General features: G+C 43.4%; 1 protein-coding gene across 3 annotated transcripts in view; it reads right to left on the bottom strand.

The window, feature by feature from the left end:
• ASB18 (ankyrin repeat and SOCS box containing 18) overlaps nt 1-25,632 on the bottom strand; it is a 63,193-nt gene that overhangs the window by 23,227 nt on the left and 14,334 nt on the right. Inside the window, exons 3-4 of one of the 3 annotated variants that reach the window (XM_060151775.1) lie at nt 17,636-17,755; nt 13,676-13,943 (exon numbers count right to left, since the gene is read on the bottom strand). In XM_060151775.1, the coding sequence (XP_060007758.1) occupies nt 13,676-13,943; nt 17,636-17,755 (388 nt within the window). Of the gene's footprint in view, nt 1-13,675; nt 13,944-17,635; nt 18,481-25,632 lie in introns of all 3 variants that reach the window. The other 2 variants (XM_060151773.1, XM_060151774.1) reach the window with 2 other exon arrangements.

Raw genomic sequence — 25,632 nt, 5'->3', positions numbered from 1 at the left:
CCAAGATCTCTTAAAGTTTTTCGAGGGGAAACAGGCATTGCTTCTAAGCCCTTTGTCAGGTGTGTTCAGCTTCTGTCTCCTGAGCAACGGTTTCAGTGGCTGGACGTCGCCAGAGTCCTTGGGCAATCCTTCACTGTCCTCCTCCCACGGTTGCTGCCCGAATCCCTTCTGACAGACGGGAGGGGCTTCGCGCCAGGCAGTGTGCTCAGCGAGAGTCATGGGTGTCATGAACCAGTCTTGTTGAATCATCTTTATGCTGCTTTTCCTCCTCGGAGTTGACGCAGAGGCAGATGGGCTGGAGACGTGTCCCTGGGGCAGGGTGGCTGGAGCCCGAAGCCTGGGTCCGCTGGTGGGGGCAGGCAGATCGGCTGGATGCTGGGCAAGGCAGGAATGGGGGGAGGCAGGGGACAGAGGGGAGAGACCTGGGAGGAAAACACAGCCGTGCTTTCCATTGAAAGGAGGCTCCCTCTGCGGATCGACTCCCCAGCTGGCTCCAGACGAAGGGTGGGGAAGCCGCTGCCCTGACTTTGATGGAGGAGCGGCTCCACTTGGTTTCTCAGGACCTTCTGCTGAGCCTCTCCTTGGTGGACCTGCCACCCGCCCCTTTCTGCTCTGTATTTTCTTCTCCCTCCCTTAGCATCTCCCGGGATGCTAAGCTGTGAGACGATCAAGCATAAAGGTTTACAACTGAAAGGGCTGATGTGAACGGACAAATGCTTAAGGGTAGCGGGGAGATGGAGAGGGAACCTGCCGGCCATTTCCACCCTTGCGTTTCCCCTTAGAGCAACAGCTGCCGTTTAATTTGCTTCGGAAGTGTTGGATGGTTGTGGCCGCAGCGGGTATTTTCGGCAAATTCTCCCCGGACAGCGAGTGAAATTCTGCCGTTTGGGGGACTGAGGACTGATTTAGGGAGCAAACTTAGAGAAGTTATAGCTCCACTGTTTGCTTCACTTGCCCTTTCTGGAAGCTTCACCAGTGTCCCCGCAGCAACAAGAAATGGGCAGCCTTTCTCTCCTCCCCCGGCCCCAGCACACTGGATGAAGAGGGAGACCCAGAGGCATCAGAGTGAGGTGAAGAGAAGGAGGAAAAGTGAAATAAAAGACTCTACTCTCTTTTTAGGCAGGGATGAGGGTGAGGTGGGGGGGAGCTGGGACTTGTATGAGAGAACAGTTTTATATGCATATATTTTTTAAGTCAGGTAAATTTGCATACAGAGAAACGCACAGGTGCAGAAATCGGCAAAGGAATACAAGTTTGTAACCAACATCCCAGTCAAGACGTAGCATATTTTCATCTCTCCAAGAATTTCCTTTGTGTTTGCTACCAGCCAGTCATCACCCCCACAGGCAACCATGGTTCTGAGTTCTCTCACCATGTTTTGCCTTTTCTAGAATTTTCTACCTTTTTGTGTCTGGCTTCTTTAGCTCCACAGAATGTCTTTGACGCTCATCCACATTGTTGCATGCGTGAGTAACTCATTCTGGTTTATTTCTGAGTCATATTTAATTGTATGGACTCACCATAATGAAAAAATTCATTCTCCTTTTGATACTGATGGGCATTTGGGTATTTCCATTTTTTGGCTATTATGAATAAAGCTGCTATGAACATTTTAATGTAAGTCTTCTTGTGGACATACGTTCTCATTTCTTTTGGATAAATATCTAGAAGTGGAATTGCTGGTAGGTGTATATTCAACTTTAAAAGAAACTGCTGAACAGTTTTCCAAGGTGATTACATCATTATACACTCCTAACAGCAGTGTGTGACATTTCCGTTGCTCCACATTCCTGCCAGTGTTTGGTGTTGTCTGTCTTTTTGACTTTAGCCACCCTCACGGGTGTAACGTAAAGCATATTTCCTCATGGTTTTAATTTGCATTTCCCTGATGACGAGTGATGTTGAGCACCTTTCTGTTTGCTTATTGGCCATTTGTATATCTTTCCTGAGGTGTCTGATCAAGGATTTTGCCCAGAGGGTGAAGGTTTGATTTGGCCTGGATTACCTCTTTTAATTCCTGACAGCGAGTTGTCTGTATTCAAATAGAACTTGGCAAGTGACCAGAAAACTGAGGCATCTGCCTGAGATGCCAGAAGTGGCAAGGAAGGAGGCTAAACCTACGATGGAACATGTTTGAAAGGTCGTGATTAGAGATGAGCAGAGCTACTTTCTGACTATCGGCAGTTTTTGAAAAAATTAGGTTAACAAGGGAGAAGCTACCTCTCAACATCCGTCTCCCTTACGGCGCTTGGCTTTCAAACCTGGCTCTGACGGTTTACACTGTGCCACTTAACGGCAAAACATGGGCTGTTGGTGAGCCTCAGGTTTCTAACCTGTAAACTGGGGATAACCATGCCTTGCAGGCCTGCGGGGAGGATCATAGCATGTAAGACACTTGCAAGTGCTCAGAATGTGAAGTTCTGGACTTCCCTGGTGGTCCAGTGGTTAAGACTCCGTGCTTCCACTGCAGGGACGCGAGTTCGATCCCTGGTCAGGGAACTAAGATCCCACGTGCCGCATGGCAGAAAAGGAAAAAAAAAGAAGTGAAGTTCTTCTACAAATATCAAATCATCCAGTGGGAGTAGCCCCTAACTGACACCTTGTTCTTTAATATTCCTTGAGATGCCTCAAAGTCCTGTTGAAGCAGACCATGGTTTCTCCCCTCCACCTGAACAACGATCTGTCACTCATCTGGGATGTGGAGAGTGGACCGTTTAGTGGAATATACATCGATGCTCATGAGCTGGAACCTCATGCAAGCAAACCTCCTGTTATTAGGCAAAGGCTTTTGGGGTTGGGGCGAGGACTCAGAATAGTTGTCCCTGTTCAAATCCTGACCAGAGAGTGCCTTTCTTTCCTCAGGAAGAGTCATACTTCCTTTCTCTCTGCCCAGATTTCAACCTGCCAGGTCTGAGTTAGAAAAGAATTGTCCAATGATTTTCTTCAATAATTTTTTCCTCCCAAGATAATTAGCTGCTTCCACAAGTCCAATTCTGGCTTACGAATGAATTTTTATTTAGTTGAATTGACACAACTGGGACTAAGAAGTAAACTTGCATGCTTTTTAACTAATACGTTTGTGAAGGAAGCAAACCCTCCTCACTTTTGTTTAAATCAAGACAGCTTTAGATGAGAAAAAGAATCAGGACTCTGTTCATTCTTTTCTCATTTTAATTATCTCAGAATTTTAAAAAGGTCAAGGAGAGGAGTCTGATAATAAATAGGGCGAGGCTGGCATGCAGGCTACTAACGTGAAGAGAGTAACTTTACTGGAACTTTTCTTTTTGGGAAAATCTCTTCAAAAGGCTCCTAGATTAAAGCTCCGATATCCCTTTTTGTGTGTTGAATTCTGAATTCTGAAGCTTGCTGGTTGGAAGGAAGCACAGATAATTTTTTTTTTAAATCCCAGGAACTCAGAGACTCAAAGGTTTTAAAGTCCTGCACCCATGGAGAATTGCTGACTAAAAGGGGAGGCAGCAGAACTGGGTCCCTAGGTGTGGAGACCATTGTCATCAAGAGTAAGAAAATGAAGTGGCTCTGTATGTAGGTCAACGACCCCCTCTCTACTGTAAGGTAAAAAAATTAAGGATGACCTAAAATCTACTATGTATAAAAAGGTTCTGGAGAAAGCAGCTCTTTCCTGTCAAAGTGACAATGTTTATACTACTTGAAGCCAGACCTCCTCGGAGTCTAACTTTAGGGGGACTCTTCAGAGCTGAAAAGCCGTAGTCTAAACCTCAGGCCCTCTCTGACATCTGTTAACTTTTATCCTTCAAGGTAGTTGGCTATGTTATTGTAGAGGTGTTCAAGGGGACCCGCCAGCATCTTCCATCAAATCATTGATATTCTAAGTCAGCTGTTGCATAGTTCTGCCTGAACTTCTGGTGTGTTCATCGCATATCTTAAACTTTCCCCCAATAGCGTGGATTTAACTAAGTCAAGACTGTCAAATGAAATCACCAGGGAGAAAGAGTCATGTAGAGAGACATAAGGAGACAGAAGAGAAAATGAGAAGAAAAAGAACAAAGAGGAAGAGAAAGACAAAAGAAAAGAGATTTTAAAAGCCCCATGTTAATATAAAGACATTTTAAAAGTCTTTCTTTATTAAACAATGTACTAGATCTGAATGATTTCTGAAAAACCAGCTGAAGCCAGGAAATGAGTTTCTATCACACAGTGTGTAAGCCGAGTAGCTTGAACGGTCTGCGTGTGCCTCAGCTCCGAATGTAAGCTTGTTGGTTTGTCTTAAGGGCTGTTGTCAGGATTCACAATATTTTGTGTTCTGAGTAGGTGATACATCCTCATTTCTTAGTAAAGAGCAATATTTTTCTAATACTGTAAGGTGGAAGTTTGGAGCCCAAGGTATGAAGAAAACTTGGTTTTTAAAACTCCTTCTATTTTAAAATTATTTTAGATTTACAGAAGAGTTGCAAAGATAGTGCAGAGTTCCCAAATGCTCTTCATCCAGCTCCCTCTAAAGTTCACATCTTATATTATTATGGTACCTTTGCCCACATTAAGAAATTAACATCAGTCCAAAACTATTAACTGACTTTGTTTGACTTTCACCACTTTTCCCACTAATGTTCATGTTCTGTTCCAGGATCCAATCCAGGATACCATGCTGCATTTAGAGAAGTTAATTTTGAACAACAGAAAAGTAAATATAGACATGCATTCTTGGGGGGTGGGGTGGGAAGCATGGTGTGTTCCTAGACATGCAATATCATCAAATGGGTTATATTTTCCATAGGAATATGTTATAATTGGGAGTATGTTCTTGACTAGAGATATTAGTGGGAATAAATGATAGATGACCAACAAATATGGAGATAAAAGAAACCACAAACCCCATATTAATTAAAAACAGTGAAATGTTTTTTCAATTCCTGTAAGATAGACACAATGATTATACAAGAGGCCTCAGGAATTGCAGTCAGCACCTACGTAATTCTTAACTATATGCAAGGTGCTCTTCTAAACATTTTTCCTACATTAGCTAATTTAATTCTCATAATAACCACCCTACACAGTAGGCTCAAATATTACAGTGAGACACAGAAAAATGAAATAACTTACCCAAGCTTGCACAGCTAGTAAGTGTTGGAATTGGGATTCAACCCAGACCTCAGATGTAGCAAACTATGTACTTGTAACATATAAAATTGTAGGGTATAAAAATATGATGAAAACTGAGTGCAATCAATGTAAAACTGCCTAATAATTTTGCCCGTTTTCTTAGTATATAGAAAGACATTTGCTTTGATTTGATTGGCTTATGTCCTTGAATAGAGCTGGTGCCTCTTTCTCTCCTAGAAAATTTCCAGTAGAGATTTACCAGCTCACACTCTCAACTTCCGTGCACATAGTGGATTCTACATATGCTTGGCTCAGTGTCTAGCACCTGCTGTAAATTACCTTCCTCTCCTTTGAAACAAAAAGCATCTTGCGGGAATAGACTGTGTATAACACAGCGCAGCCCCAGCACCTTGTAGAGTTCAACAACTTGCGACTGAATGCTTGTAGGGAAGGAACCATTATTGGATGAACTTAGAGCTGTGCTTTTCAAAAATAGATGGGGTTTCTATAATTTTGTCACCAGATGGCAACTTTGTACACCAGCAAATCATCTACCAAATGACTCAAGGATAGAAATTGTAAGTTAAAATGAGGTAGAAGTTAATCTTTATTTAGTATCCATGCAGAATAGCTATCTACTTAGAGCTTCAAAAAAATCATGGAGAAATATATTCATAAGCATTTCTACTTTGACTCTTATATCTACATATCTTATCTCTCACAACTATGCCTTATGTGAATCTGAAATTTACAAAATGAACAAAGTTAAAATAAAGAAAATGTTATTCATACCCAGATGATAGAATTGATAGACAGAAACATTAAAATAGTTATTAGAACTGTATTCCATATATCTGAGAAGCTAGAGGAAAGATTGAACATGTTAAGTAAAGACATGAAAGATATTTTAAAAAGACCTAAGATTGGGCTTCTAAAGTTGAAAATTATAATGTCTGAGATGAAAAATACACTGGATGGGATTAACGGCAGATCAGGGATTTCAGAACAAAATGTAAATCAATTACATAAGAAAAAAATGCAAAAAAAAAATAACAGAGCATTAGTGAACTGTGGAACAACTTCAAGTGGTGTAACATATATGCAATTGGAGTCCCTGAGGCAGAGGAGGGGATCATATAGAAAATATGTGAAGGGATAATTGCCAACAATTTTCCAAATTTGATGAAAAGTATAAACCCACAGATCCAAGAAATCAGTAAATCTCAAGGACAAGAAACATGAAGAAAACTACATCAAAGCACATCATGATCAAATTGCTTAAAACCAGTGAAACGGAGAAGATATTAAAGCCAGAAAAAAGGGACACTATATACAAAAGAACAAAGATCAGATAGATAGAAGATTTAAAGATTAAAAGTTCAAGTTAGGGCTTCCCTGGTGGCGCAGTGGTTAAGAATCTGCCTGCCGATGCAGGGGACACGGGTTCGAGCCCTGGTCTGGGAATATCCCACATGCCGTGGAACAACTAAGCCCGTGAGCCACAACTACTGAGCCTGCGCGTCTGGAGCCTGTGCTCTGCAACGGGACAGGCTGTGACAGTGAGAGGCCCGTGTACCGCGATGAAGAGTGGCCCCCGCTTGCCGCAACTGGAGAAAGCCCTCGCACAGAAACGAAGACCCAACACAGCTAAAAATAAAAATAAATAAATAAATTTATTTAAAAAAAAGAAATAAATAAAAATTCAAGTTAGATGACAGTGGAGCCACGAGTGTAAAACACTGAAAGAAGAAAAGAACCTGTCAACCTAGAATTCTCTACCCAACAAAAGTACCTTTCAAACACTCAGATGAAATAAAGACTTTTTCAAACATACAAACCCCAAAAGGATTCATCCCCAGCAGACCTTCACTATAAGAAATATTAAAGAAAGTCCTCCAAGCAGAAGGAAGATGATCCCAGATGGAATCTTCAGTCTATACAAAGGAATGAAGGGAACTGGAAATAGGAACTACATGGGTAAACATAAAAACTTTTTTTCTTATTATTTCAATATATTTAAAAGATAATTGACTTTGAACAGAAATAATAACAATGCATTGTGGGACTTATATACAGAAGTAAAATCTATGATACCAATAGTGCAAAGGTCAGGAGGAGAGAGATGGAAGTATAGTGTCATATGGTTTTTATATTATACATGAAGTAGTATAATACAACTTGAGGGTAGACTGTGGTAAAGATGTATACTATAAACCCTAAAGCAACTACTAAAATAACAGAACCAAAAGTTATATATAATAAGTCAAAAAGGGAGATAAAGTGGAATCATGAAAAATACTCAGTATAGAAGAAAGTAGAAAAAGAAGAAAAGGGAACAAAGAATGGGTGAGATGAATAGAAAGAAATAACAGGATTTGAACATAATCATATCAAAATCCCATTAAATGTAAATGATCTAAACACCCAACTAAAAGGCAAATACTACCAGATTGGATTAAAAAAGATTCAATTATAACCTGCCTACAAGAAATCCACTTTAAAAATAAAGACACAAACTGAGCATGGCCTTCAATCAATAGTCAGCAAGGAACTGAGACCTTCAGTTCAACAGTCCCAAAGAACTGAATTCTGCCTATAACTATATGAATTTTATAGCAGATTCTTCCCCAGTTGACCCTTCAGGTGAGACCCTAGCCCTTGTTGACACCTTGATGGCAGTCATATGAGAGACTCTGCAGTAGAGGACCCAGTGAAGCCACACCCAAACTCTACCCACAGAAACCATGAGACAATAAATGGGTGTTGTAGTAAGTCTCTAAGTTTGTGGTAATTTGTTACATAGCAACAGATAACTAATGCAAATGGAAAAGGGTATACTATGCTAACACTAATCAAAGGAAATCTATATTAATGTCAGACTGGATATTTTAAAGCAGACAAAGGAGACTTCAGAGCAAAGAATATTACCAGAGATAAAGAATATCTTTTAATAATGATGTCAGTTCTTCAAGAGGCAATAAAAATGCTAAACATCTATGTAACTAATAATAGAGCTTCAAAATATTTGAAACAAAACTGATAGAACTGCAAAGAGAAATAGACAAATCCATGATTATAGTCAAGGATTTCAACACTCCTCTTTCAATAACCTGTAAAACTAGTAGGCAGAAAATCAGTAAGGATATAGGAGTTTTATACAACATTATTAAGCAACTTGACTTAATTGACATTTATACAACACACCACCCAACAACTGCAGAATATGCATTCTTTTCTGGTGCACATGGAAATTTTACCAAGATAGAATATATTTTGGATCATAAAACTAGACTCAATAAATTTCAAAAGAGTAAAGTGATACAAAGTAAGTTCTCGCACTATAATGGAATTAAATTAGAAATAAATAATAGAAAGATATCTGGAAAATACCCAAGTATTTGGAAACTAAATAACATGTTTTTATATAACCTATGTTTCAAAGAAAAAAAAATCAAAAGGAAAAAATTTAAAGGGAAATTAGAAAATATTTAAAACTGATTGAAAGTGAAATTTTAACATATTAAAACTTGTGGGATTCAGCTAAAGTAGTACATAGAGGGTACATGTATAACACTGAAAGCCTATATTAGAAAATAAAAATCATCAAAGACATCAGCTTCCATCTTAAGAAATAGAAGAACAAGAACAAATAAAACTCAATGTAAGTAAAGAAAGGAGGACAATAAAGATCCTATCAAGAATGAATGAAAAAATAAAACAGTAAAACAAGAAAGAAAATCAGTAAAACCCAAAACAAGACTGAACAGGGAAGAAAGAATAAAAGTCACAAATTCCAGTATCATGAATGAGAGTGATGATTCTACAGATTCTGCAGCTATTAAATGGATAATAGGGAACAACTTTATGACAATAAATTTAACAATTGAAAGAGATAAATGTCTTGAAAGATACAAGCTATCAAAGCTCACTCAAAAAGAGAGAAATATCCTGAATAGCACTATAGCCATTAAAGAAATTGAATTCATAGCCAAAAACCTTCTCATAAAGAAAACTCCAGGCCAAGATAGCTTCACGGATGAATTCTACCAAACATTTAAGGAAGAAATAATAACAATTTTGCACAAGCTTTTCCAGAAAATAGACAAGAAGGGGACACTTCTCAACTATTTTTGAGGCCAGCATTACTCAGATATCAAAACCAGACAAAAACATTACAAGAAAAAACTACAGATCAATACCTTTCATGAACATAGATGCAGATTGAAAAAACTTCAACAAATCAAACCTAGCAATTTATAAACTGTGGTCTGAAGAATGCAAGGTTGGTTTAACATTTGAAAATCAATCAGTGTAAATAATTATATTAACAGACTAAAAAATACACCATATGATCAACTCAATATATGCAGAAAAAGCATTTAGAAAATTCAATATCCATTCATAGTAGAAACTCTCAGCAGAGTAGGGATAGAAAGGCACTCTTTCAATCCGAAAAATGTCATCTACATCTAATACCATACTTAACGGTGAAAGATTTAATTCCTCTAAGATTACAAATAAGGAAAGTTGTCTGCTCTCGTTACTTCTATTCAACATTGTACTGGGGGTTTTGTCTAGTGCAATAAAGCAAGAAAAAGTACTACAAGGCATCCAGATTGGAAAAGAAGTAAAACTCTTTTTATTTGCAGATGACATGATTGTCTACATAGAAATCTTATGGAATCTATGATAGGCTACTAGAACAGTTAGTAAGCTTAGCAAGGTTGCAGGTTTCAAATTAACATACAAAAATAACTTCTTATCAATTTATATAGTAGCTACCACAACAGAGATTTGAATAAAAATATCACTTTCAGGGCCTCCCTGGTGGTGCAGTGGTTGAGAGTCCAGTGGTTGAGAGTCCAGTGGTTGAGAGTCCATTTAAAAAAAAATGTTAAAAAAAATCACTTTCAAAAGCATCAAAAATATGAAATACTTAGGGATATATCTGACAAAATATGTTTAAGCCCTGCACACTAAAAACTATAAAACAAAGCTGAAAGAAACTAAAGATCTAAATTATTGGAGAGATTTACCAGGTTCATGGGTTGAAAGATTCAATATTTTTAAGTCAAGTCTCCCCAAACTGATCTATAGATTCACATTAACCTCAGTCAAAACCCAGCAGCTTTTTTTGTAGAAATTGACAAACTGATTTTAAAATTTATGTGGAAATGCGAAGAGGCTAGAACAGCCAAATCAACTTCGAAAATGAAGAATGATGCTGGAGAACTTATACTACCTGACTTGAAGATTTCTTACAGAGTTACAATATTCAATACAATGTGGTACTGGGGTCAAAAAGGACCAATAGAGCAATGTAATGGAGTAGAGACACAGAACCACAGCTCTGCCGTGGAGCCCCAGCGACTTGCACGTATCCACACAGGCCATGCAAACAAAAGTTTGAACCACTGCTGACCTATGTGATCCTCCAGAATGAAAGTCTTGTAAGGAGTTGCTACAAGACCATCGTCCACTCACCTCCCTACGGCCCCTGGGAGGCCGTCCTGAGACGTTTCTCATCACCTCCTGGGTTCTGATGAGGTTTGGGACTTCCTGCCTTGCCCCCCTCAGAGTAGAGCTGCACACTGTAAAACTGCTCACCTGAGGTCTAGATTTGGGTGTTCTGTATCAGGGTCTCCTGCAACTCACATTGCCATTGTCTGGCCCCTTTCGTTTGGGTGTTGTCCTTTGTGGTGTGTGGGACAGGGACCGTGAAGAATTGGTACTTCTGGCTATTACTCTTTTCACTGTTTATGTAAGCGTTAAAAGTCCGAATCTACAAGTGGCTCTGTGGATCTTTACCAGTTGAATCGGTCAGGCCTTGCCCTGTGTGTGTACTTGACAAGAGAGCCAGAAATAAACCCATACATATATAGTCAGTTGATTTTCAACAGAAGTGCAAAGGCAAATCCATGGAGAAAGGAAAGGCTTTTTGACAGATGGATATCCACATGCAGAGAAAAAGAAGCTTCAATCCATACCTCACACCATATTCAGATATTAACTCAAAATGGGCCACAGACTTAAATGTAACATATAAAATTATTTTAAAAATTTTAGAGGAAAACATAGGAGGAAATGTTTGTGGCCATGGTTGGGCAAAGATTTTTTTTTTTTTAAAGATAAAATAACCCAACACAATCCCTAAAAGAAAAAAATGATCAGCTGGATGCCACCAAAAGCAAGAACTTCTGTTCTCCAAAAGACACTTTTTTTTTTTTTTTTTTTTTTGCGGTTCACGGGCCTCTCACTGTTGTGGCCTCTCCCGTTGTGCAGCACAGGCTCCGGACACGCAGGCTCAGCGGCCATGGCTCACGGGCCCAGTCGCTCCACGGCATGTGGGATCTTCCCGGACCAGGGCACGAACCCATATCCCCAGAATCGGCAGGCGGACTCTCAACAACTGCGCCACCAGGGAAGCCCCAAAAGACACTTTTAAGGAAAGAAAATATAACCCAGAAACTGGGAGATAATATTTATAAATCGCATGCCTGACAAGGGACTTGTATCCAGAATATATAAAGAAATCTCAAAATTTAAGAAGAAAACAAACAACCCAATATTTTCAAAGGGCACAAGATTTGAACAGGCACTTCACCAAAGAAGATAAATGGATGGCAAATAAGTACATGAGAAGATGCCCAACATCACTTGTCATCAGGGGGATGCAAATCAAAACTACAATGGAATATTCCTAAGTACCTAAAGAATGTCTACAGCTAAAGAGTGACCATACCAAGTATTGGAGAGGATGGGAAGCATCTAGAACATTCATATATTGCTGGTGGGAATGTAAAATGGTAGATCCAATTTGGAAGGTCATTTCCTAAAAGATTATCTTTTAGTCATATCATGTGACACAGCTCTGCCTAGGTATTTATCCAGGAGAAACGAAAGCATATACCCAGAAAAAGGCTGGTACACAAATGTTCATAGCGACTTTATTTGTAACAGCCCCAAGCCTGAAACAGTCAAGTGTCTTTCAACATATGAGTGGATAGATACATTGTGTTATCCTCTACCCTGGAATATCACTCAGCAATGAAGAGGAGTGAATTATGGATACACACAACAGTGTGACAGCTCTCAAAGTATTGGGATTGACATGTACACACTGTTCTATTTAAAATAGATAACCAACAAGGACCTACTGCATAGCACAGGGAACTCTGCTCAATTTTCTGTAATAACCTAAATGGGAAAAGAATTTGAAGAAAGAATAGATACATGTATATGTTGAACTGAATCACTTTGCTGTACCCCTGAAAGTAACACAACACAGTTAATCGACTATGCTCCAATATAAAATGAAAATATAATATATGCTTCAAAGCAAATCTTAAAGTAATATTGCTGCATGAAAGAAGCCAGACAAAAGAGACTACATTCCATTCACATAAAATTCTAGTAAATTCAGACTAAACTATAGTGACCAAAAGCAGATCAGTGGGAAATTGGAGGAGCAGGAGGGAGAGGTTACAATGGGGCAAGGGAACCTTTTGCTGGTGATGGCTGGGTTCACTATCTTGATTATAGGGATGGTTTCATGAGTGCATGGCTGTGTCCAAATTTATCAGATTGTATACTTTAACCATGCGCAGTTTACTAGATGCAATTACAACGCAGTAAAGCTGCTTTTGAAAAATATATTGTTTTCAGTCACTTTCCTTCAAGACTCCTGGTCGTCCACGTGCCTTTCTGAGTCCCTGCTCCACGTGACATTGGTTGGCGGTGCCCCTCCGCCTTGGTCCCTGAGAGCCCAGTAGTCCTGCCTGCCTGCGCTTGACGTGGTGATTTTATTTAATCGTCATCACAGAGACAGAGGCCAAGAAATTTTAATCCCAAGAACAGGGACTAAAAGAAATGTCAAGATGACACAACGCAAGCTGGGACCCCGGAACAGAAATCCTATGCAATGACGCGGTGGGCCCCCGCCGTCTCTCCCAGGACCTACTGGACCCCGAGGGGACAGACCCTCCGCAAGGACAGCCGCGAGGCTGGACCCGGCACCATCAGAACTTCCAGAACCCCGGCACCTGGGAGGGGGTGGGCCCCGAAAATGCGGGCGCAGCTCGGCTGGCGTGTGGGACGCCGAAGCCCCGCCTGAGGAGCTAACCATTTATGTCACACTGTGACAATTATTCTGCATAAAATTATCATTAAAAACCCTAATTTTTCAGCCTCCAACCCCGCCAGTGGCCTTTTAGCATTCTCCAGCGCCGGCGTCTGCGGGCCGGTGATCACCGGCTCATTACCTCCGTGTGTCGCCTGCCCCCCCCGCGCTCGCAATCAAGCGCTAATTAAGCCGGCGCGGGGCCCGGGCTGGGGCCGAGGCCGGGGCGGGGGGGCCCGGTGGCCTCCAAGGGGCTCTGACGGACGTGGCCGAGAGCTCCCGGGTCTGGGTCCCGGTCCGGGCGGGGTCAGGCGGCGGGCGGGGCCGAGGCCGAGGGTCTGGGGGCGGGGCCTGGAGCGGTGACGCAGGCCTGGTCCGGGGTCTGAGTGGGGTCGGGGCGCTGAGGGCGTCCGGGGGCAGGGTCAGGGGTCGGGGGTCGAGGGTCGGGTGGGTGGCCGGGGCCACCCGGCTCCTTACCCCAGCGAGGCGGCCGTGCGGCAGAGGTGCAGGGGCGCCAGGCCGTCGGCGCTGAGCAGGTCGGGGTCGGCGCGATGCTGCAGCAGCAGCTGGGCGCAGGCCGTGTGGCCCCCCAGGCAGGCCTCGTGCAGGGCGCCGCGGCCGCCGGGGCTGGCGTCGGGGTCCGCGCCGCGGCTGAGCAGGTGGCGCACGCAGGCCGTGTGGCCCCGGGCCGCGGCGATGCACAGGGGCGTGGTGAGCTCGCGCTTGTACTCCAGCGTCCAGAGGCCTGGGGGTGGAGGGGAGGTGGGGAGAGGTCAGGTGAGTCGGGGGACGCTGGTGGGGAGCGGTGTCCATTGAGACTGAAATAGGGTGAAACCATCTCTTAGAAGTAGGTACCAGGTGGGCACGTAGGGAGATACACAGAGATGCTCAGGGTTCGGGATAGAGAGACCCAGTGAGGTGCAACTGGATCAGGGATGAGGGATGGAGGGAGGCCTGGGGGTAGAGGTGAAAGGGCCCTGACAGAGAGGGGCAGAGAGGTAGCAAGGGAAAGAAGTGTAGGAAGAGGGGAGAAAGAGAGTAACAGCACACAGGGCAGAGACACACTGGAAAGACAGAGATGGAGAAGCAGGGAGAGAAGAAATACAAAGGAGAGATTGGGGTGGGCGGTTGTTGAGAAGCACGAGCGTTTTGCGAAATATGAGGGTAACTTGGGTAAGATTTGAGGAGTTAAAAGCTGAACAAGCAGGGTGGACAGTGGGAGAATTTACGTGAGGAATTCACATTTTCCAGACTCTGAATTAGGGGCAGCTTGAGGGAGGAAAGTGAGCTGTGGATTTTTCTGGAATCCAAGCCCTCTCTTTTCGAGCCCCAAATTTACCCCTTTATCATTAAGAGGAGAAGACAACAGACAAAACAAACTGACCCCCATCACCAAGGTTGCTCGAGAAAAGGACTCGGAAAGTTTAGTTGTCTTGGAAGTGGCCGGGTTTCAGAAGCACCCTTTGATGTGGTGGTCTGCATTGAGCACAATTCTGGTTTGTTCCTTTGCGCTCTTTAGGGTTTTGTGTGTGTGTGTGTGTGTGTGTGTGTGTGTGTGTGTGTGTGTGTGTGTGTGTGTAGGGTTGCTCTTTCTTGAGGGATGAATGGAGCAGGAACTATACATTTCACTTCTCTGAAAACTTTGGGCTTTCAAAAGGCCTGTGGAAGGTTGTTAGCAGCTATGGGCACTCCTGGAAATGGGGGAGAGCTGTCCCTGGTGAATACACTTCAAGGGACAGGATTTCACATGGCAGGGATGCCTTCTGATAATGATGGAAGAATCGATACTGTGGCTGTAATGAGCTGTGGAGGAGACCCTTTTCACAGGCCACCTCCTTCCCGGGACCCATGCTGAGCAGTTTGAAAGACCACTCGTAATTACGTACCTCCATGCAGCGCACGGTTCCAGCCCGCCCCGCGTCCCCAAGGCCCAGCCTGGAGGTTGTGCACGCTCGGTGGGGGAAGAGGAGGCCTGTCGTCCTGGTGGTGGGTGATGGTGGCTGGAGGCCCTGCGGACGTGGGCCTGCATGGGTTTGAGTTGCCCTGCCCAGTGAAGACTGGGTCTGATTTGAGGGGCATGATGGATATGACCGTAACAGTTACCTACATTCTTGTAGGAGCAGCTCCTGGTTGTTGATTCTACTCATTTTCCTGAGATAGGAAGTTTACTTACTGCGGGTCAAGGAAGGGGGTACTCCATTTTCTAGGGCATGCTAAATTCCCACCATCAGCAGCTCTGTTCACCCACCCAAGGTTCCCAAGTCTTCCCCTGGACTGATGGGAAGGGGCCTTGGCTGGGTATTTAGCTCAGCCATAGCTTAGGGCCAGCCCCCTTCTCCAGGTCCCTGGAGATGCTGATGAGCTTCTATCAGGCCTTCCAGAGAATCCCGTTCAAAGGCAGCTCTCTCATTCAGTAAACCTGAATCATCAATCAGCTTCCTGTAAATCGCACCCTTGGTCCAGGTTCTGCCACCAGGAAGAGCACAGGAGCAGGCTTCTCCCCATGTGATACCTCCCTCTGAACATCCCCTCCTCCATGCTAATGCCTTCCTGGCACTGCGAGCTTGATGGGGCCAGCATTCCATCGTGGATGTGGTACCCAGGAGCCAGCCACTGTGAACCTGTGTGTCCCCTTCCCCATGCCTCCCTTCAGGAGGAGCTGAATTGGCCTCCAGGAAGTCCTCGTATGAGCGAGGGCAGTGTCGGGGCCACTGTGCTCAGCCTGGGTTTGGTCATTTCTGCTACTGGACCAGCTGGGAGAATTCAGGTGGCTGAGCTGAAAGAGCCCAGAGTCCAGAGTGTCCATCCTCTCTTCCCAGCCTGCACTGAGGCCTCAGGCCAGCACTAACTCCCAGGGCTGCCCTTTTGCTCGGTAATATCTCAGGTCCCCTCACTGCCACAATGCTCTAATCTCCTGTCGTACAGCGGTGCCATGGAAAAACAGCAAACTTAGGGGTGGAAAGATTGAGGGGGAGAACAGGAAGGAGGCTTTGGTTCAGACCATGAACTGACATTAATATCTATCAATGCAACATTTGAGTGTGTGTGTGTCCAGGGCTGCGAGGCATGTGATTAAAAAAGACATTAATCGAACATTCAAGCAGTTGGCGTTCTTGGTTGAATGGTCACACAGCCCTCTGGAGGAAGATGTGGGCCCCATCTGGGACAGGTGAGGGAGAGGAGGCCCAAAAAGGCTCTGGGGTGCCTTTGGCTGGGAGGGGTTTTGGCCCAGACTAGACCTGCGTGTGCCTTCCCCGCAGCCTCTGCCACCTCGCTGGTGGCTCTGAGCTGCTTAGCCCTTTGGCAGGGTTTGGGTTTATCCCCTTCTCCCTGTGTGAGGTGTACACAGACTGGATCAGTGCTCTGGCAACCGCCCTTCCTCATTCTTGGCCTGCCAGAGATCACGAGTCAGGGCCACGGGGCACTGGCCATTGGCCCACTGACCACAGAGTCTGAAACCCTCACAGGTTCCGACACACGAACCCTCTCGGTAAACATGTGGCATCGGGATGCCCGGGAGGAAGGGTGCCCAAGGCAGAGTGCCAGCCAAGGGGGTCACACTGCAGCCTGATGGCCAGAAGGTCTGTTCATCCCAGATGGGGTGAGGGGACTTCTCTCTACCTGGGGGTAGGTTTGCCTGCCCGGCACATAGCGACAGCGTCCAGGCGACAAGAATGCAGACATATACAACTTAAGGACCTCTGTTTTCTCCCCCTCCTTCCCCTTCCCAGGCTCCCCTGGGTTCCAGGAGGAGCGTCTCCCGAGAGCTGTTCCTCCACGACGCTGGCTGTGTCCCAGCTTCCCTGCTGGAGCCGTGGTGCTCACGGATTCACAGGGGAAACTAGCCCACGGCTGCTCGCCAGGGGCCCGCTCCGGGCGCACTCAAAGGAGAGGCTGTACTTTATCTCTGCCTCCCTGGCTGCTGGATCCAGGCTCTGGCAGATCAGCATTCAAACCAAAGCTCTTTTTAAAGACAAGAGGCACCTCCAGCGTGGGAAGGGCCCTTCTCACCAACAGCTTGGCCTTTCCAGTTTCATCTCTCTCATCTCTCACCTAAAAGCTACATCTTAGGGCTTCCCTGGTGGCGCAGTGGTTGAGAGTCCACCTGCCGATGCAGGGGACGCGGGTTCATGCCCCGGTCCGGGAAGATCCCACATGCCGCGGAGCGGCTGGGCCCGTGAGCCACGGCCGCTGAGCCTGCGCGTCCGGAGCCTGTGCTCCGCAACGGGAGAGGCCACAGCAGTGAGAGGCCCGCGTATCGCAAAAAACAAAACAAAACAAAAACTACTTCTTAAAAATCATGCACGCAGAGTTTGGCTTCTAGATGTCTTGCTTGAGTATGTTAAAGGCAGCACCCGTGTGAGCAGTCTACACACAGAGGTGTGTTAGTAGCTCCTTAAAAAAATAAATAACCGGGCTTTAAAGGAGGAAAGGTACCTGACGGTCCAAATGTGGCCGGGGATTTCACCTGCCACTCCATCTCATCCTTCTTGATCTCAAACACCACGTTGGCGTCCTGGAAGAACTGGTCCATGAGGAGCTTAAGACGGTCCAGGTCTCCCGTGACCAAGGCAGCATGGTACTCGAGCACCGGCCACCCAGCTCTTGCCTGAGGCTCTTTTCCCATCTTCTGAAAGATCTGAAGTTTCCCTGTAACTGGCTCTGGCTGTCTCTTCATTGCAGTGCCGATGATCTCAGAAAAGTTCTCCAGGAAGGGGAAAGATGGTCTTATGGAGTGTGAGCTATTTCTATTGTTATTACTCAATTGTCATCCAGTTGGGGCTCGGGTGGTGGTGTATTTTTAACTCCTGTGGGCTCTGATGTGATAATGGTTACTTGATATGGCCAGCATCACGTGACCACTAATACGCCAAAGAGCTCAGCCACCCCCTTGTGATTGTATAGATGTAAACTCTAGAGACAGGCACATCTGTATATCTTCCAAACAGCTCTCCGCATGACAAGGGCAGACACAGCCTGAGATAGGCAGGGCTTCTTTTCCTGCTCTGTAGTGTGTCTTCTTGTTTTCATCCCGTCCACTTCCTTAGCTGCTGTGGCCAGTGGTGAACGGATGTGTATTCTGAGGGCTGTGTCAGTCCCGAGGCTGTGTGAGGGAGGCCCAGCTGGACACTGCAAATGACCGGGCTGTGCACAAGTGTCCCCGGGTGGGAGGCTCCGTAGTAGGACACACCAGTGATTTCCAAAGGCATCATCTGGGGCCCCAGGTGGCCTGTGAGTTTCTTCCAGTTGTTGAGAACTGATCCCAAAATGCGCATCCCTTGCTGAAGATGAGAGATGCCACAATTTTTTTTTTAATGGATCGTAACAGTTCTTTATTAGTAACTTACTAGCTACTTGCTACATTGTAGTTCAGGGCTTTATTTTATTGTCTAAAAATTAATAAAGTCTAAAAATAGAGTTACCATATGATCCAGCAATCCCACTCCTGGGCATATATCCAGAAAAGATGAAAACTCTAATTCGAAAAGATACATGCACCCCTATGTTCATAGCAGCACTATTTACAATAGCCAAGACATGGAAACAACCTAAATGTCCATCGACAGATGAATGGATAAAGAAGATGTGATCTATCTATCATCTATCTGTCTGTCTATCTATCTATCTATCTGCCTATTTATCTATCTATCTATCTATCTATCATGGAATATCACTCAGCCATAAAAAAGAAGGAAATAATGCCATTTGCAGCAACATAGATGGATCTAGAGATTATCATACTAAGTGAAGTAAGTCAGACAGAGAAAGACAAATATGATATCACTTATATGTAGAATCTAAAAAAATGATAAAGATGAACTTATTTACAAAACAGAAATAGACTCACACACATAGAAAATAAACTTATGGTTACCAAAAGGGAAAGCAGGGGAGGGAGGGATAAATTGCGAATTTGGGATTAATAGATACACACTACTATATATAAAATAGATAAACAACAAGGACCTACTATAGTACAGGGAACTATGTTCAATATCTTGTAATAACCTATAATGGAAAAGAATCTGAAAAATAATATATATATATTCATATATATATATAAAACTGAGTCAATTTGCTGTACACCTGAATCATTGTAAATCAACTATACTTCAATGGAAAGTTTTTTAAAAATATTAATAAGGTCACTGTTTTCTTATAACATAGATAAAACACAATTCTCATATATTTTTTCCAATTCTTGTTTTTCCCCTGCTAGGAAGCTGGGATGGGCCAGTGCAGTTGGCTGACAGGATCCTGTGCCACGTCTATGTGACTTACAATAAAAAATGTGACCAGAGGCTAGAGGGAGGAAGGAGAGTCGGGAGGGCACTGCCTGGACCAGCAAAGGGGGTGGAGCATGCGCCCAGGAGAGTTAGGCACAGAGGCTCCGGGGGAGGGAGGTGTGCGTATCAGTAGCCACCATCCTCTCAGTGCCAGTGGTAGCCCAGGGATCGTGGGATCCATTGCTATGTGGTGTTGCAGTCAAACAGCATAGAGACAGCAGGAGAAAAGACCTGATGTCAAGGATTAGGGCTCACGAGGCAGCACCTCTTTAGTCAGAGCTGGACTTCGTAAGCACCCTCTTTTCCTGTGTCCCTCTCTCTCACTCTCATTCACTCCCCAAAGCTGCCCCCTGACCACCCCCTGCCTCTCTCTATGTCCCTCTAAAGCCTGAGCAGGATCTCTCAGAGTAATCTGGCCCCTGGGGTGCCCCCTTCATTGAGATTTTCCACAAAGGGGGGACTCAGAAGAATACCCTTGACCTTTCTTAGCAAGGCTTGCAGTAAAGAGTGGAGGGGAGATTGGATGCCCTTATAATTTAATAAAGATGTTTTACTCTCATCATAGACCTGATTTGCAGGCATAACTGTATTACACGGGCTGACCCAAGGCCTGGAGCTTCCCCCAAATGGTAAAGCCCACATCTTCTCTACAGAAGGGGTTTGCAGGGTGCTGGGATGGGAGAGGTGTAGCCCCTGCTCCTCTGTGATGCTTTGTGCAGGCGGATAAGTGGTGTTGACAGTGCCTCAGAGGCTGAAGGGCTCACGTTGGTGAAGATAGTGTAGGGGCTGGGGGTGTCCCAGAGCACTGCTGAGGAGTGCTATGGAAAATGCAGTGGTAAAGATTATGCAGACCATGTTTGCAAGGAGCATGCAGCCTTTATCAGACGCATGCGACAAGAGCTTACGGAGAATGACAAACAGCAACACTACGGAGACCGTTTCCTTTCTGGAACGTCCACTAGAATAAAGTCATCTACTCTTCCTTCTTCATTTCCATGTTACGTCATTGCTCTATTCATTTCAGTAGCAATAGTAATTCTTTAGGTATTTCGTTTCTTTAAACATAGCCTTTCTGCGCTGTTATTTTCTCAGACTGATAGCTTGTAATTAGATACATTTCTGAAAGACTTTTCATATGCAACTATAATCCAGGATCCAACTGGAGCCTGTACTTTAAACTGGAGCATTCTTTTGTACCTGATACATGTTGTCATGGGCTATTTTTAAAAGGGGTGGGACCCTGGAGGTGAGTCCAGGGATAAGAGCCATTCCACCCTGTGTTCTATGCTAAATTTAGCTTTCCAAGTGTTATATTTGTCAACAGCACCCTAAATACTCAAGCTTGATTTCAGTGGATATGGGGTAGTAGTCCAGAAACAGACTTGGTTCTTTGTGAGAGCTTTAAAAATAGCTTACGGTAGACAGAATTGGTTTCACGAGTAGGACATGGAGATTAGTTCTACACGGCAGCATGACAGAGTTGTTGTTTTAAAGAACAAGAAGACCTGTATGTGTGACTCTTACATTAAATAAAAGCCAAGTAAAATAAAAACAAAACCAAGAAAACCCCCACAAATGGCTGAAAATCAACCCATTCATTCACCTATTTATTCAATAATCATTTGTGTAATATTATGTTGTAGGGTGTGCTATTATGTTTGGGGGATTCAGAGACAAAAAATATACACATTTACTCTCAGGGAACACATAGAGTCCTGGCCGCAGCAATTAGTCAAGAAAAAGAAATAAAAGGCATTCAAATTGGAAAGGAAGAAGTAAAACTGTCACTATTTGCAAATGACATGATACTATATACAGGAAAGCCCAAAGACTCTTCCAAAAATTGCTAGAACTAATAAAAGAATTCACTGAAGTTGCAGGATACAAAATTAATATATAGAAACCTGTTACATCTCTATTCACTAGTAATGAGCTATCAGAAAGAGAAATGAAGAAAACAATCCCATTTACATTTGCATCAGAAAGAATAAACTTACCTCAGGAGGTAAAAGACCTGTACTCAGAAAACTGTAAGGCATCGAGGAAAGAAATTGAAGGTTACACAAACAAATGGAGAGACATTTGGTGCTCATGGATTAGAAGAATCAATATCATTGAAATGTTCTACTACCCAAAGCAATCTATAGATTCAATGCAAACCACATGAAAATACCAATGGCATTTTCCACAGAACTAGAAAAAATAATCTTAATATTTGTATGGAACCACAAAAGATCTCAAACAGCCAAAGCAATCTTGAGGAAGAAGAACAAAGCTGGAGATATCACACTCTCAGACTTGAAGCTATACTACAAAACTATAGTAATTAAAACAGTATGGTACTGGCACAAAAATAGACAAATAGATCAGTGGAACAGAATAGAGACCCCAGAAATAAACACATATGGTCAATGAATCTACAACAAGGGATGCAAGAATATATGATGGAGAAACGTCTCTTCAATAAATGATGTTGGGAAAACTGGACAGCTACATGGAGAAGAATGAAACTGGACCACTCTCTTACACCATACACAAAAATAAACTCAAAATTGATTAAAGACTTAAATATGACTTGAAGCCATAAAACTTCTAAAAGAAAACATAGGCAGTAACCTCTTTGACATCAGTCTTAGCAATATGTTTTTTGGATATGTCTCCTAAGGCAAGGGTAACAAAAGCAAAAACAAACAAATGGGACCAATTCAAACTACAAAACTTTTGCACAGTGAAGAAAACCATCAACAAAACAAAAAGGCAACCTACTAAATGGAAGAAGATATTTGCCAATGATATGTCTGGCAAGAAGTTAACATCCAAAATATATTAAAAATGCATACAACTCAATATCAAGAAAACAAACAATCCAATTAAAATATGGGCAGGGGACCTGAACAGGCATTTTTCCAAAGAAGACATACTGATGGCCAACAGACACATGAAAAGATGCTCAACATCATTAATCATCAGGGAAATTCAAATCAAAACCACCACGAGATACCACCTCACACTTGTCAGAATGGCTATCACCAAAAAAGATCACAAATAACAAATGTTAATGAGTACATGGAGAAAAGGGAACCCTTGTGCACTGTTGGTAGGAATGTAAACTGGTGCAGCCACTATGGAAAACTGTATGGAGCTAAAAATAGAACTACCATATGATCCAGCAATTCCACTTCTAGGTATTTATCTGAAGGAAAAAAAACACATTAATTAGAAAAGATATGTGTACCTCTATGTTCGTTGCTGCACTATTTGCAACAGTCAAGATATGGAAGGAACTTAAGTGTTCATCCAGAGATGACTGGATAAAGAAGATGTGGTATGTGTATACAATGGAATATTAGTCAGCCGTAAAAAGAATGAAATCTTGCTCTTTGTGGCAACTTGGATGGCCTGGAGGCTATTATGCTAAGTGAGATAAGTTAGAAAGACACATATTGTAATATCTCACTTACATGTAGAATCCAAAAACAAAACAAAACAAAACAAAACAGAAACAGACTCGTAGATACAGAGAATAAGCTGGTGGTTGCCAAAGGGGAGAGGGGGGGAGGGGACAGGTATAATAGCTAAGGGAGACTAAGAGGTACAAACTTCCAGCTACAAGATAAATAAGTCAAGGGAATGTAATAATACAACAGGGAATATAGTCAATAATATTGTAACAACTTTTTATAGTGACACATGGTAACTGGTCTTATTGTGGTGAACATTTCATAATGTATAAAGATACCGAATCACTATGTTATACACCTGAAACTAATGTAATATTGTGTGTTAATCATAACTCAATAAAAAAGATCACATGGAAAAAAGCAGTGACCATCGGACCCCAACACACAGGAGTTCTTTATCTTCCTTCCCACCAGCTGAATGATGTCCTTTAGTTATGTGAGTAACACTGTTTCCTCACCCAGCTCTCTTGGTTGGGCTCCTCCTTTCCTGCTGCACACTAATTCTGCCCATCAAAACCTTGCTTGGACCAAGCCATTTGTATCTCATTTTTATCATCCTCATCCTTCTCAGCTTGTTTAAAAGGCAATGCATAGCCTTCAAGATGTAACTCAAGTCTTATCTTCTCTGCCTACTTCAGTCCATACGAAAACTCAGTTTCTTCCAAGGGTGAATTTGTGTACGAAGTTTCTCCGCAATTGTCAAAATCTTTGAGAAACTGAGATAAAACAGAAGAAGGACCAGAAGACTAGAGTTTTCGTTTTCAAATAGGAAAAGAACTTGATTCTTCAAGTCTGAATTGACATCAGTTCTGGGCAAGATCCCTAAATGGATCATGAAAAGGATTGGTTGGGAGTATTTAGAAAAGGAAGTAGGGGTACTTGGAGCTCTGTGGGCCACTAGGAAGAAGTGAGGGTGGACTCAAAGAATTTTCTTTTGTGTCATGGTTATCTCATTAATATGCAAGGAGATGTAGGCATAGGTATGAATATTTCAACCTGTAATCGAAGGTTGAAGACCTTTTACAGAAGGTGGAAAAATATGGGTCTTTGTTTAGGAAAATATTGCTAAAAAACTTGAACTGGAGAAATAATATACATGGTGCCTAAAAAGCAGCAGCTGTAGAGTGGAATCACTGAGGAGCTTTAAAAACATTGATGCCTGGATCCCAGCCTGAGAGATTCTGATGTAATGGGCTGGAGCAGGCAGCGTGGGCAACAGGATGGTTAGAAGCTTTCCAGGTGCTTCTAACATACAGCCAAGGTTGAGAACCATTGCTCACAAGGGAAGACCAGAATCTGTTTCCAGCCTGATACTGTATAATTTGCTTCCTGATGATGTGAGTAAACATGTGGACGAGTGGGTATCAAATTGGTGGGTGAAACCAACATCCCAGGTCCATAGGATCCTGTTGTCCTTGTGAATCACTTGGTTGAAATTGCCACTCACTGCCGGGGGTCCCCTCGTTTCTGGCACTAGAGGTTTCTCTTTCTTTTTTAAAAATTTTATTTATTTATTTATCTATTTATTTATTTATGGCAGCGCTGGGTCTTTGTTGCTGCATGCGGGCCTTTCTCTAGTTGCGGCAAGAGGGGTCTACTATTCGTTGTGGTGCACAGGCTTCTCATTGTGGTGGCTTCTCTTGTTGCGGAGTGCGGGCTCTAGGCGCGTGGGCTCAGTAGTTGTGGCTCGAGAGCTCTAGAGCGCAGGCTCAGTAGTTGTGGTGCACAGGCTTCGTTGCTCTGAGGCACGTGGGATCTTCCCGGACCAGGGATCGAACCTGTGTCCCCTGCATTGACAGGCGGACTCCCAACCACTGCGCCACCAGGAAAGCCCCGAGTTTTCTCTTTCTTGTTTTTAAGCTCAGAGGTAGCCATGCTATGGATGTGGTGACGTTTATACCTAACTTTAGGTGGCCTAAGTGCAGCAAATTATTTGACTTTATTTTAAAACCCTCAAAGCATGCCTGTATAGAGTAACTTGTGTCCGTTTGAGTTCCCTTACTCACTGGGACCCTTGGTTTTGTGCAACCCAGAGTCCTCCCTAGAACCCTGAACACCCCTGTGCTTTGCCTCCTCGTGTTTCCCCACTTCTGTGTCTGCTCGAATGTGTGTGCTCTGTCCTGCCTGTGGCACAAAGTTAGCTCACTGAATTTTTTTTCTGGTTGGTTTGTTTGCTTTCAAGTTAGCCAACCAACAATATTACTTAGCGAGTTTGGTAACTATACTGAGGATGTGAAGGGGTCTATCACGGTTTGTACAGGCTTGTCCCACGAGTCTCCTCCATCTCTGCTTCCCTGCTCTCTGGCGCAAACACTGCAATCTTCCTCCCTGATCTCCCTTTCAGTGTGGTTCCACACATTCTCAGGCCTTGCTAGTTTCAGCTTCACAGAGCTGGTCAAGAACAAATACAGTGCCCTTCGTGAAAGAGAGGGGTTCTGATGAATACAATTTTCTCCACATCAATATGTTGAATACTTTTAGCGTTTCGGATGAAGTTTCTGATGGTACCTATTCGATGGAGGAAACTCATTTGTAAAGAAATTTAATTGCTGAGGCCTTTTATTGCAGAGTGTGGAGTGAACTTAGGAGAAGACAAAAATGCAAGAGGATACCCAACTTTTATCTGGATGATTCAATGAACAGACTAAATCTCTCTAGCTAGCTTGCCAGGTAGTCCACTGGATGT

The sequence above is a fragment of the Lagenorhynchus albirostris genome, chromosome 6 (genome assembly GCF_949774975.1).
Source record: "Lagenorhynchus albirostris chromosome 6, mLagAlb1.1, whole genome shotgun sequence".
In the NCBI taxonomy this organism is placed as follows: domain Eukaryota; kingdom Metazoa; phylum Chordata; class Mammalia; order Artiodactyla; family Delphinidae; genus Lagenorhynchus; species Lagenorhynchus albirostris.
The sequence above is the reverse complement of the archived record's forward strand: the minus strand, read 5'-3'. Positions and strand labels throughout refer to the sequence as shown.